Source organism: Oncorhynchus kisutch, linkage group LG3 (genome assembly GCF_002021735.2).
Source record: "Oncorhynchus kisutch isolate 150728-3 linkage group LG3, Okis_V2, whole genome shotgun sequence".
Classification (NCBI taxonomy): domain Eukaryota; kingdom Metazoa; phylum Chordata; class Actinopteri; order Salmoniformes; family Salmonidae; genus Oncorhynchus; species Oncorhynchus kisutch.
Window position 1 is genome coordinate 70,177,371 of NC_034176.2, and position 12,646 is coordinate 70,190,016.

A 12,646-nucleotide genomic window follows, 5' to 3' on the forward strand; every position below is an offset into this window, starting at 1 on the left:
CTTTTTACGTGTGGATTGGTTTCATATGATTATGCAGGGCTTTATATAGCTGTACACAACTCCCTCCATACTGTTATGCCCTAACATCTGTGAAGATCCTATGCCACCTGGAAGAGTGAGAAGCAGAACGACATGTAGGCAATGCCACAATGTGACAACCACACAACTAGTATGAATTAGTTTTATTTCTATGGTGACAACAGCAAAAACAAGGGATCTGGAAAGACTGCTGTGCTGAAAAAGGAACGAATAACCATAACTTTACTAACGACATGAGTAAGGCCAGTGTGTCTATGTATGCGGAAGACTCAACACTATACAAGTCAGCTTCTACAGCGACTGAAATGACTGCAGCCCTTAACAAAGAGCTGCAGTTACTTTCAGAATGGGTAGCAAGGAATAAGTTAGTCCTAAATATTTACAAAGCTAAAAGCATTGTATTTGGGACAAATCATTCCCTAAACCCTAAACCTCAACTACATTTCATAATGAATAATGGGGATCCATGATAAATACAAATACAAATACACACTTTCTGCGCCAGACATGCCACCAGGGTCTTTTCACAGTCCCCATGTCCAGAACAAATTCAAGGAAATGTACAGTATTATACAGAACCATGATTGCATGGAACTCCCTTCCATCTTATATAGCTCAACTGAACAGCCATCCTGGTTTCAAAAAACAAATAAAGCAACACCTCACAGCACAACGCCTCTCTCCCATGTGACCTACTTGTTGTGTGTTTGTACTGACATGAATGTGTAACTGATAGATGTACACACTAGATGTTAATGTTTTTAAATGTATGTCAATTGGAAAGTCTTTTGTCTGTAATGTCTTTTTCATTATGTCAGACACCAGTAAGACCAGTGGGGATTCTAATAAAATCTCAAATAGAAATCTGGAAGTAAGCATTTCACTGTAAGGTCTACCTGTTGTATTCGGCACACGTGACAAATAAACTTTGATTTGATTGGATTTGATGTGGATTATCAATCTGATTTGTTTTTGCGTGACCTCAAGACCATAATCATCACCATTCATCTCAGGTACGCGCGCACACACACACACACACACACACACACAGACAGGATTAAAGATAGAGGCCTCTCTTCACTCTGATGTGTGCCTTGCCAGGTCTCCTCCCCCTACTGAGGTGAGGTATTTATGGTCATGAACAACAGATGCTCAGGGTCCAAGTCCTCTACTGTATATTCATTACTGATCTGCCCTTGTCTTCTCCCGCCATCTCTGCCCTGAACACATGACACCAACAGTGAATGAGCACTCTGTAACCTTCATGGCCTCCACACTCAAGGAAAGACGCTGATCAATACATTTAACATGAATATGTGTTTATTGACCATATTTGCCCTTGTCGAGGTTATCCTCTCATGAGTGAGCATTATATGAATCCCCAATGACATGTTGTTTCAAATGTGTTTCAAAGCTTCATAAACATCCAAGATTCTGCTGACTGGGGACTGACTTGGGACTGACTGGGGACTGACTTGGGACTGACAGGGGACTGACTGGGGACTGACTGGGCACAAAAGACTTCAGAACTTCGAATGTTAAACAAACGCAGTTTTCTTTCCACTCACTATGAATTAACTAATCTTAACTCCTGACAAGACCAAAGTAGGAGCACAGCAATCAAAACAGACATGTTCAAACATGCCCTGGCAGCAGGTCAGATTCTGAAGGCTCATGGTCTGAGCTTTTTGGTCTATTTTTACCCTGTCCATGGTTTCTTCATATAGCTCCAGGATCACATTTCCTGCTTCCAGCTCTCTAGGAGCCTTGCTCTAACCTCCTTTATATCCATCACCCGACTTGCATAGCGGCCAGCCGGCCGGCCTGACTAAGCGGTTATGAAGGTTTAATTGCCTAGCATTAACATTTCAGAGGCCTCTGTTCCATCCTCCTGCATGGTGTGGCAGGGGAGGAAGAGGAAGTGACTGCAGACAGCATTGGGTTCTGGAACCGCAAAGCTCAAAGCATTATGGTGTAATGCTAACTCTGCCACTACACAGACACTCAATTGTGAGTTTTTCATCGCTTTATAACAGGGAAGGACAACTTTGGTCCTGGAGGTCTGAAGTGTGTGCAGGTTTTTATTCCAGCCCAACAGTAACAAGTCTGGTTCAAACACTTTACTTACCATGGTATTCTTCGTGGGCTACAAGAACTTTCTTCCCATCTCCTTTTCTACTTTCTGCTATTTCCCTCCCTGGCTATTGCACTCTCTGTACTCCTCTTCTCTAGCGCCATCGAACGGCCACCTGTGTCCTTACAGTACACCATAGAGATAGATAGAGGACTCTTTTTTTCACATTTATTTAACCAGGTAGGCCAGTTGAGAACCAGTTCTCATTTACAACTGCGACCTGACCAAGATAAAGCAAAGCAGTGCGACAAAAACAACAACACAGAGTTACACATAAACAAATGTACAGTCAATAACACAATAGAAAAGTCTATGTACAGTGTGTGCAAATGTAGAAGAGTAGGGAGGTAAGACAATAAATAGGACATGGAGGTGAAATAATTACAATTTAGCATTAACACTGGAGTGATAGATGTGCAGATGATGATGTGCAAGTAGAGATACTGGGGTGCAAAAGTACAAGAGGATAAGTAACAATATGGGGATGAGGTAGTTACGTGTGCTATTTACAGATTGGCTGTGTACAGTTACAGTGATCGGTAAGCTGCTCTGTCAGCTGACGCTTAAAGTTAGAGAGGGAGATATAGACTCCAGCTTCAGTGATTTTTGCTATTTGTTCCAGTAATTGGCAGCAGAGAACTGGAAGGAAAACAGCCAAAGGAAGTGTTGGCTTTGGGGGTGACCAGTGAAATATACCTGCTGGAGCGTGTGCTACAGGTGGGTGCTGCTATGGTGACCAGTGAGCTGAGATAAGATGGGGCTTTACCTAGCAAAGACTCATAGATGACCTGGAGCCAGTGGGTTTGGTGACGAATGTGTAGTGAGGGCCAGCCAATGAGAGCATACAGGTCACAGTGGTGGGTAGTATATGGGCCTTTGGTGACAAAACGGATGGCACTGTGATAGACTACATCCAGTTTGCTGAGTAGAGTGTTGGAAGCTATTATGCAAATGACATCGCCGAAGTCAAGGATCGGTAGGATAGTCAGTTTTATGAGGGTATGTTTGGCAGCGTGAGTAAAGGAGGCTTTGTTTGCGAAATAGGAAGCCGATTCTAGATTTAATGTGAGTCTGGAAGGAGAGTTTACAGTCTAACCAGACACCTAGGTATTTGTAGTTGTCCACATATTCTAAGTCAGAACCGTCCAGAGTAGTGATGCTAGTCGGACGGGAGGGTCCGGGCATCAATCGGTTGAAGAGCATACACTTTTAAAAGCCGTTGGAGGCCAGGGAAGGAGTGTTGTATGGCATTGAAGCTCGTTTGGAGGTTTGTTAACACAGTGTCCAAATAAAAGCCAGATGTATACAGAATGGTGTTGTCTGCGTAGAGGTGGATCAGAGAATCACCAGCAGCAAGAGCGACATCATTGATGTATATAGAGAAAAGAGTTAGCCCAAGAATTGAACCCTGTGGCACCCCTATAGAGACTGCCAGAGGTCCAGACAACAGGCCCTCTGATTTGACACACCGAACTCTATCTGAGAAGTAGTTGGTGAACCAGGCGAGGCAGTCATTTGAGAAGCCAAGGCTATTGCGTCTGCCGATAAGAATGCGGTGATTGCCAGAGTCGAAAGCCTTGGCCAGGTCAATGAAGACGGCTGCACAGTACTGTCTTTTATCAATGGCAGTTATGATATCGTTTAGGACCTTGAACGTGGCTGAGGTGCACCCATGACCAGCTCGGAAACCAGATTGCATAGTGGAGAAGGTACGGTGGGATTCGAAATGGTCGGTAATCTGTTTGTTAACTTGGCTTTCAAAGATTTTAGAAAGGCAGGGCAGGATGGATATAGGTCTATAACAGTTTGGGTCTAGAGCGTCTCGCCCTTTGAAGAGGGGGATGACCGCGGCATCTTTCCAATCTTTGGGGATCTCAGACAATATGGATAATTTTAGAAAGAAAGTTTCCAGATTGTCTAGCCCAGCTGATTTGTAGGGATCCAGATTTTGCAGCTCTTTCAGAACAACAACTGTCTGGATTTGGGTGAAGGAGAAGCGGGGGGGACTTGGGCAAGTTTCTGCAGGGGGTGCAGAGCTGTTGGCCGGGGTAAGGGTAGCCAGGTGGAAAGCATTGCCAGCCGTAGAAAAATGCTTATTTAAATGATCAATTATCATAGATTTATCGGTGGTGACAATATTTCCTATCCTCAGTACAGTGGGCAGCTGGGAGGAGGTGCTCTTATTCTCCATGGACTTTACAGTGTCCCATAACATTTTGGAATTAGTGCTACAGGATGCAAATGTCTGTTTGAAAAAGCTAGACTTCCTGACTTCCCTGAAAAGTTGCATATCTTGGGGGCTATTCGATGCTAATGCAGAACGCCACAGGATGTTTATGTGCTGGTCAATGGGAGTCAGGTCTGGGGTGAACCTGGTGCTATATCTGTTCTTAGTTCTAGATGTTTTTGAATGGGGCATGCTTATTTAAGATGGTGAGGAAAGCACTTTTAAAGAGTGACCAGGCTACTGGTCTACTGACGGGATGAGGTCAATATCCTTCTCATCTTTATATCTGTGACATTATAGCATCTGTGACAGCATGGGCAATGCCATTGAGGCTACAACCCAAAGGAATTCCCACCCATTACTTTGACTACTTCTAAATGGCGGAAGCATGGTGGAAGCCCTCAATGGCAATGTTCATGCCAAAACGGGTTATATCCATGATGAGTCTTCTATCGCTATGGCTCACATCCCTATGTTCCTCTCAGAGGAACAGTCAATGTGGTATACAGCAGCCGATTGGGAATACAGATCTGAGAGTCTGTTATTTATAGTGCAGAAATAGGCAAAAGGGATGAGAGAGTCTCTTCTAGATGAGACAACAGTCTCAACTCCCTCTCCCTGCTTTCCTTCCCTTCCAGCCCAGAGAATGCAATCACTTAGTAGCTGTCACAGAGTATCTACAAAACATGGGACAAACTTGTTTAAATTGCCATGCAAGTGGTAAAAGTGCTTTTAGAGTTATGGGAACAGTTTAGAATCAGAAAACATGTGGCTCTTTCAATCCCACGAGATAGCTGTGTTTTTATTGAACGTACAGTACGCATGTGGTACAATATCTTTTTATATCAAATATGCGGCCATGTGGACAGAGTTACCAACAGTACAGCAGGTGTCCTGTTTTAATGGGACATGCGTAATAGTCTATGTTGTGTGTACATCTCTGTTTGACACTGTCAATCCTTTCCGGTCTTGTAAAAAAAGAAAAAAACCTTTGTGTGTACAACAGCACAATCATGACATAACACAAACAAAGATATTGAGAATGCTAAGCCACAGATGGGTAAAGTAAAGGAAATTATATCAATAGCCAGTGTGAAAACACAGAGAGACAGAAGGGAGACATCATCTACAGAGAGAGAGAGAGAAAGTTAGAGAGAGAGAGAGAGGGGGGGGGGAGAGAGAGAGAGATAACAGAAATCATGTAGAATAAAGGGGTTGGGAAAATGTGCTGCCCTTGAGAGATGATCATGCTTGTGTTGCCTTGGTAACAAGCCCTGTTAGGTAACTAGGTTGCCATGGTGCCTATTTCTGCCAGTGATGGAGACCTGGCCTTCCTGTCCATGATCAAAGCTCACCAGCACAGAAAGGAACTCATAACACTGGACTGCACAGTGCTGCCCTCCAGGGCAAATGTATTCAGCCATTCACTGGACTCAATTGAAATTAGGGCCAAACACCTGGAACATGTACAATAACTGCACCTGCATGTCCATTGGTGATATAATGTCGGGATACATTTGTCAATGATACAGAGTAGATAATGACACAAAGAAATAAGCAACCAAACAACCAAATAAACAACCAAGCAAACACACAGCGAGACAACCTTGGATCCTCAGGTGGATGTCCTCAGTGTAATCAAAAAAAGAGAAACATAACTTTTATACAATTTCAAATGAATTGTGTGAACAGAGTACAGCACACTGAAAATAATGTCTATTACGGAACCAGACACTCAAATGAGATTAACTAGCTAATTTACAAACAGTGTAATTGCCACAAAATTATTGATATTGATTCTACTGCAGTGATTCACAGGCCTTGATAGGCTGCAGTAGCTGTAAATCAGAGCCCTGGTAGTTTGGCAAGACCCTAGTAATTCCCTGGCCCTGGCCCATTGTCAGAGTGCCATATAGAGTACACTGAACCAATAAATCATCTGGATAGGCTGATGGTAGTGACTGCTAAACAATAGAAACTATCTTGCCAAGTTCAATGGGTTAATACAGGGCATATGCTTTGCTTGTCTCACAGCATCCACATGTATTTTTCAGGAACATTTACTACTACTGTGGGTTTCTTGTAACTTTAACAGTGACTCAACCGTTGTAGGTGTGTTTGTGTGACCATGTGTGGGAGAGTTTCTCTGTTTGTTTTCAGGTGCAGCACCTCTGAGGTCATATCGTATTCGTCTGGATACTGCTTAGGCTAAATGTGTATGTGTTTATCAGGTTACTCTGACTGACTCTCCTCTCTCAAGGTGGTCTGACACAATCATCTGATTACATGTGTGCCAGTATGAACGTAATTTTTGCCTCCAATGTTCTGATGTGTCCTCCTGTGCAGATGGTTTCCATGGGAACAGGACCAGAGCAGCAAGCCGAATGCAGAGAGAGTATATGAATGTAATAAACATTCAAACATGCGCTGTTCATATAGAAGTGTGTATGTGAGAGATAAAAAACAAGAAATGATTCACTAAAACAAAACATATAAGCACAAAGACAAACGGAGATCAGTTATTTCATTACTTTTAAAATGTTATTTATGTGGTTCTTTTTGTAAGGATCATCCAGAAGAGCTCAGCTAGAATACATATCTTGAAAGGGAACATAAGAATATGTACCTGTGTTGGTCGACAGATGGGGCTGGACAAATCAAAACAAACTGGCATTCTTCCAACATAGACTGAGTTGTGTGATCAATGCACATCGTATGTTCACACAGGCAGTTCTTTTATCATCTTAAAACCTCTTCTAACGCAAGCACTAATTTCAAACGATAACCAACCTCAGCACTAAGGTTGGTTCGTTGCATTCACTACTGAACATCTTTCTACCTAATTTGTCATATATTTTGCAAGATGTTTGAGTGTAAGGTATACTGTACTGTGGTTTGCTGCTAAGAAAAACAACAACTGTGGAAAATATATGCAATTCCCATAGCAAACGTTTAGTAAACACACTGATCCCTTAAATATGGCACCATTGAAGAGGGAGGAGTCTCCCTGTTGCATAATTGTGGCCTGGACTGTTCCATGCTTCACTCCACCTCTTGGATAGGATTGTGTTTGTAGATCAGAAGTGTGCATTGGTATGGCAGTGTTGTAGTGTGTAAATACAGCCGCATGTCCACGTTGACTACTTCACTATAGGAGGAAAGTCTTTATATGGCTGGTTCCTCTTTATCGTGTTAGCTGAGCTAAGTAGTCTGGTCTAAAAACGGACTTTAGAAATACAAACGCTTTACATTATGCAGATGTGCACCCCAACCCCTTACTGATTAAATAGTAACATTTAAATAGCAAATATTCTCAATTCAAGTTCTACATAGTTAAATACACGGGTCTTCTGTTCAGTGCGAAAGATATTATGTACCAAACCCAATAGTTTAACCTGATGTCTAGTTCGGAGCGCTGGTTGAATGGTTTATTATACAGGCAGTGTACAGTATATATTGTCTGTGGCAGCAATCTTATGCTAAGAGCATTTGTGAGCCAAATTAAGAGGTTATTAGTATACGTAGACTATGCATATATTCCATCATATTCTATCAACTTTCAGTAACTATGCGGTTAATGTATCTTTTGTGTGTTTTGAAATCCCATGTAGGAAATAATGTGTTGAATAATCCCCCTGGGAGTTGTTAAAAGGAAAATGTGACGACTTTGCAGCAAACTGCATTTTTCTTTATAATATGGGCATTCAGACTGAGTTAATGGAAACAGTGGAAAACTGTTCCTCGGCCTCCCTCACTTACACATCTCAATGCCAATGATGGTATCTAGTACCACAGCTTGCTCATGCAACATATTGGTAATAACCTGGCTCTTTGACACATTAAGCCAAGTGACAATGGAGATATTAGTCAATAATCTATAGTTAACTAGAAAAGCAAAGCCCCAAACTTTTGAAAACATTATACGCTTGTGAAAGAATTGTACAGTACTGTTGAAAGAGAGTTTAGAAACCAACCAACCAGTTGTCATTTACTAGGTAGTTTACAACATGGGTAATCATTTTGTTTTTATCCTATCAAAACCAGTTTTGTAATGACTTATGTTAGTGCTTGATCTCTGATAGTCTCATGGTCACATACGTGAAGTACATAAAACTTTGTTCTGAGTGCAGTATGTACTGTATATGTACTGTATATGTACTGTATATGTACTGTATATGTACTGTATATGTACTGTATATGAAATGTATATGAAGGTTTTCCACCTTGTAGCATGAAGGTAACAGAGAAATATTTGTAAGAAATACCTCAAATAAATGTTTCTTTCCATTAATGATAACTGCAAGGTTCCCTTTGCAGGCATAGTAACATACAGCAAATACATATTTAGGCAAGAAATGTGTCAATTGTTTGTATAAATGGGGATATCAAATGAATATAAAGCACAACTACAGTTGAATTTAGGGCAAGTGACATTTGTGACATAAAAAACAAACTGAAAAAATGTCATTATTGCAGTTATGATCACTTTACTGAATACATTTTTCTTACACTCAATCCTTAATGTGTAAAGAGTGAGGGCATTGAATATTTTTCAAAGGAAAGTTGAGGGTAAATATATGAAAAAGGCAACTCAGATGAGGTATGGCAAAAACAGCCAGAAAACAACTATTTGGCAAGCTTTAACTCAGGCGGAAAAAATGACTGTTACTGGGGTCAAAATGACACTCTTGATTAGACTTTCTCCAACATAGTTACATGAAGTCAGACACAAGGAAGGGAAGCAGATATACAGTACAAACATAAACTTCAACAAACACATACACGCACGCACGCACGCACGCACACACTCACACACAAACAAACACACACACACACACAACGTTCATTCTTACTCAAGTGTGTACAGCATGAAATCAACCAGTCATAGGTACAGCAGCCAATGAGAAAGGTGTGAGAACCACAACTCTTCTGGGTGACATTTAAGGCTGGGCAGGGGCTGGCAGCACGCCCAGCTGTCCACGTCAGCACCCCCCTGGCACTGGTCATCTATGTACAACAAACAGACTAAGAGCATTATCAGTCGGGGGATGGGACGTTGTGGCCCACACACAGTGTGGTTGGGACACCATGGTTCATAACACAGACTGACTGGTCTGTGTTCTGTGATCGCCTGGCCCGGCCTGGGCGGGATGCTAGAGAGAAGAGAGACAGAAGTGTTATTACCCAGGGCTTCGAGGGCCTGCTGGGCGAGGGCCTGCTGGGCGAGGGCTTGGGTGAGAGTTAATGGTGGATGATGCTCAAAGTGCAGAGGGAGGGGTAGAGATGAGATAACTTTAGAGGAGTTGAATGTGTGCCACCGGGCTGGCATCCCATGGTAAACCAGCTAGTTTGACCATGCTTCACCCATGCTTAGCCAATGCATCACACCTCTTAGAGTAGACTGTCTGTATAAAGAGGTTGTTTAAAAGGGAAGTCTTATGAGTATGTTGAAACCATGCTTAATTTAAAGTCCCCTTTAGATGTTGTTGAGGGTTTAGTCATCACCATGCTGTGCATTCTACCATGCATCTTCCAGGCCACTCTGGGTTCAGACTTGATTTCACTCCTATTTAAGACCCCCCATTCACTTCCTTTTGGTTTCCAAAAAGCTTGGTACACCAGAGAGAAATGGAGAAATACATTCATATACATTCATATACATTCATATACATTCATATACATTCAATCCATTCAATGAAATACAGACCCCTCTGACAAGTTTCATACAAAATTTATTTCATGCTAGAGTTGTATTCTTCAACTCTTTTCTCCCGATTGATTTCATGTTGCATAACATTGTGCATGCAGCTGATTTCCCCCATGTTCTTAATTTCAAACAATGCTTTTATGTTTTCAAATATACATGTATTTTTGCTGCTTTCATAGTAGCTAAAGGTTGTTAGGAAAAGATGGTCAGACACAACCTGAGTCAACCAGATTCTTTATGATATTGTTTCTAGTTTTCTTTAAAAAAATAACACTGTTCAAAGTATATATTTAGTATGTGAAAGTAACAATGGTTCACTATGATAAGTTCTCCATAAATAATTGATCGTATACATCAATACGTATAGCAGTAGACAGAAACATAGATTTCTAATTTAGCCTAAATGATTCTTCTCATTAAGATCCAGGATCAAAAGCATGCCAACATAAACAAGGTCAAATGTTATTTTAGCTTTTCACAACATAGAGAGCTTGCTGAAATATGTATATTCTCCATGTTCTTACAAGTCTCTAGTTAGGAAATAGTGGTCAATATGACCAGAGCTGCCAGGTAACATGTACTCTGTACCACAAAGAAAAATAGAAAGAAATTTGAAAAGAAAACACTGTCATTGAACACCTTAATAGTCTGGCTATACAAATTGTATGCAAAAGGGAGGAAAAATTAAAAGAAAAATATATTCTTCATACGGATAGTCGTAATAGCTATATTTTTTAATTTTTTTTACTAGTCCACCATGCAACTCATGCTAAATAAAAAGAGTCATGTTTAACTGATGGTATTGGGTGACATAAATGCCATTAGCAGTTATTCTTATTGTCCTCTACTTATTGAATTCATTCCACCCTTTCTGGCCATTCAGGCCAAGATGTCAGACCAATGTTCCTTTGTTATTTGTCTTTCTGTCCTCCTACAGTTCTTCACTGAGAAAAAGTCCATACAAAAACAACAACGAAGAAAAGCAAAAAGGACGTATTCGATCATGATGTTTGAGAGAAAACCTGTCCTTCAAAGTGAGATGGGTGAGCTCACTGTAAGAAACCTCTGTATCTACTGTTTCTCTTCCTCACTGTGAATGTGGCCCTGTCAAGCCCTCCATCCGTGGAATCAAGAAACGTTGGAGTGGGGGATTTCTCCTAAAGCGTTGTTTTCTCACACTCAGTCAGACTGTGGTGCGCCCCCCTCAGGTCACTCTGAGAACTTCTGCCTGCATATACTTAACTAAGACAGTCTCCTCTTTACGTGGATCTGTGGTAGAGAATACACGGGAGGGTTGGGTTGCTCAGCATCAGCCAGTCATTAGTCATTCCCAAGAGGATGGATTCATTTGAGAAAGGTAAGACAATGGGGAGGAAGAGGACCTCTTACAGATGTTTTAAAATTACAAATAAAAAACTTGCTCTGTGGTGATCCACGAGAAGGAGAGAAAACAAGGGACAGAGATATAGAGAAGTGAAAGAAAGAGACAAGCTGAGAGGACAGCAGAGGAACAGAGTGTCAGGTTGTGTGACTGGGCCAACTATCTGTTGTATCGGAGCTGTGTTCATGCACACCACGTCCCTGAGGGGGAGCCACACCAACAGAGAAAGACAGGATTGTAGCTGGATAGGTAGATCGACAGAATAAAAGACAGAAGAGCAGAACGGGAGAAGAAGTCAACCAAAAATTGGAAAATTGGACTTCTCTTTGAAGTAGCTACTTTGTGGTTGTGCTTGTGGTGGGAAGAGACATTCTTTACCTTGTAAAAAAGTATTATGAAATAGAATATAGATAAGCAAAAATATATATCTTTACTACTGAATCTATTGATGGTTTGCCTTCAATAAAGACATGACTAGGTTCCAATAATTGAAGTGTTGGAGTTCTTCATCTTCAGTGAACATTTACAGCTGGGTCCTTTTCACCATATGGATGGGCAATACAAGAGTATTTAGAGATGATTATCTCCCATTCATAGGTGTAGAGTTCTATATGAGTTCTTCCAGATCCTTTGGAATCTACCTGAGCTGACCTACTCTTTCCTATGGATGTCAAACTTCCATAATTCTGGTATTAAAGACTCTCTTCCCATTATCAGTTTTGAGAAGGGACAGTTTACAGAGACAGAGAACAAGCAACACAGATAGATAACCACAGAAAAAATAAGAGACAGAAGCTGAAGACAGAGAGCAAGGTCCAGATGACAAAAATGGGACAGACCGATACAACACGGTGGAACAGGAGCTAGCTGCAGATTGGGTTCCTGTGGGTGGGTAACAAGGAGAGGGACAGAGGTTTAGAGGGGACCCTAGGAGACCACCCTGTGCCACTGATACATGTCTACAGAATGCTACAGGACACTATGTGGGCTGCTGGGCCCTGCAGATACTTACACCACTCCGGTACCAGCCCCCCCCATGCCTGCAATGGTGCTAAGGCTATAAAGCATTTGGTAACCTTTGTTTGGGGAGAGACAGAGTTTCTGGAGTGTAGTGTATTGGTATGGGACCTCTATCTTTCAAAGAATTTCCTTTCACTC

The 12,646-nt window shown here is 41.5% G+C and overlaps 1 protein-coding gene across 1 annotated transcript in view; it reads right to left on the minus strand.

Moving 5' to 3' along the window:
- Positions 1 to 8,407: 8,407 nt before the first annotated feature.
- LOC109873108 (potassium voltage-gated channel subfamily C member 1-like) overlaps positions 8,408 to 12,646 on the minus strand; it is a 40,487-nt gene continuing 36,248 nt past the window's right edge. Inside the window, exons 4-5 of the mRNA XM_031812835.1 lie at positions 10,632 to 10,637; positions 8,408 to 9,541 (exon numbers count right to left, since the gene is read on the minus strand). Of these exons, the coding sequence (XP_031668695.1) occupies positions 9,438 to 9,541; positions 10,632 to 10,637 (110 nt within the window). The 3' untranslated portion in view covers positions 8,408 to 9,437. The remainder of the gene's footprint in view (positions 9,542 to 10,631; positions 10,638 to 12,646) is intronic.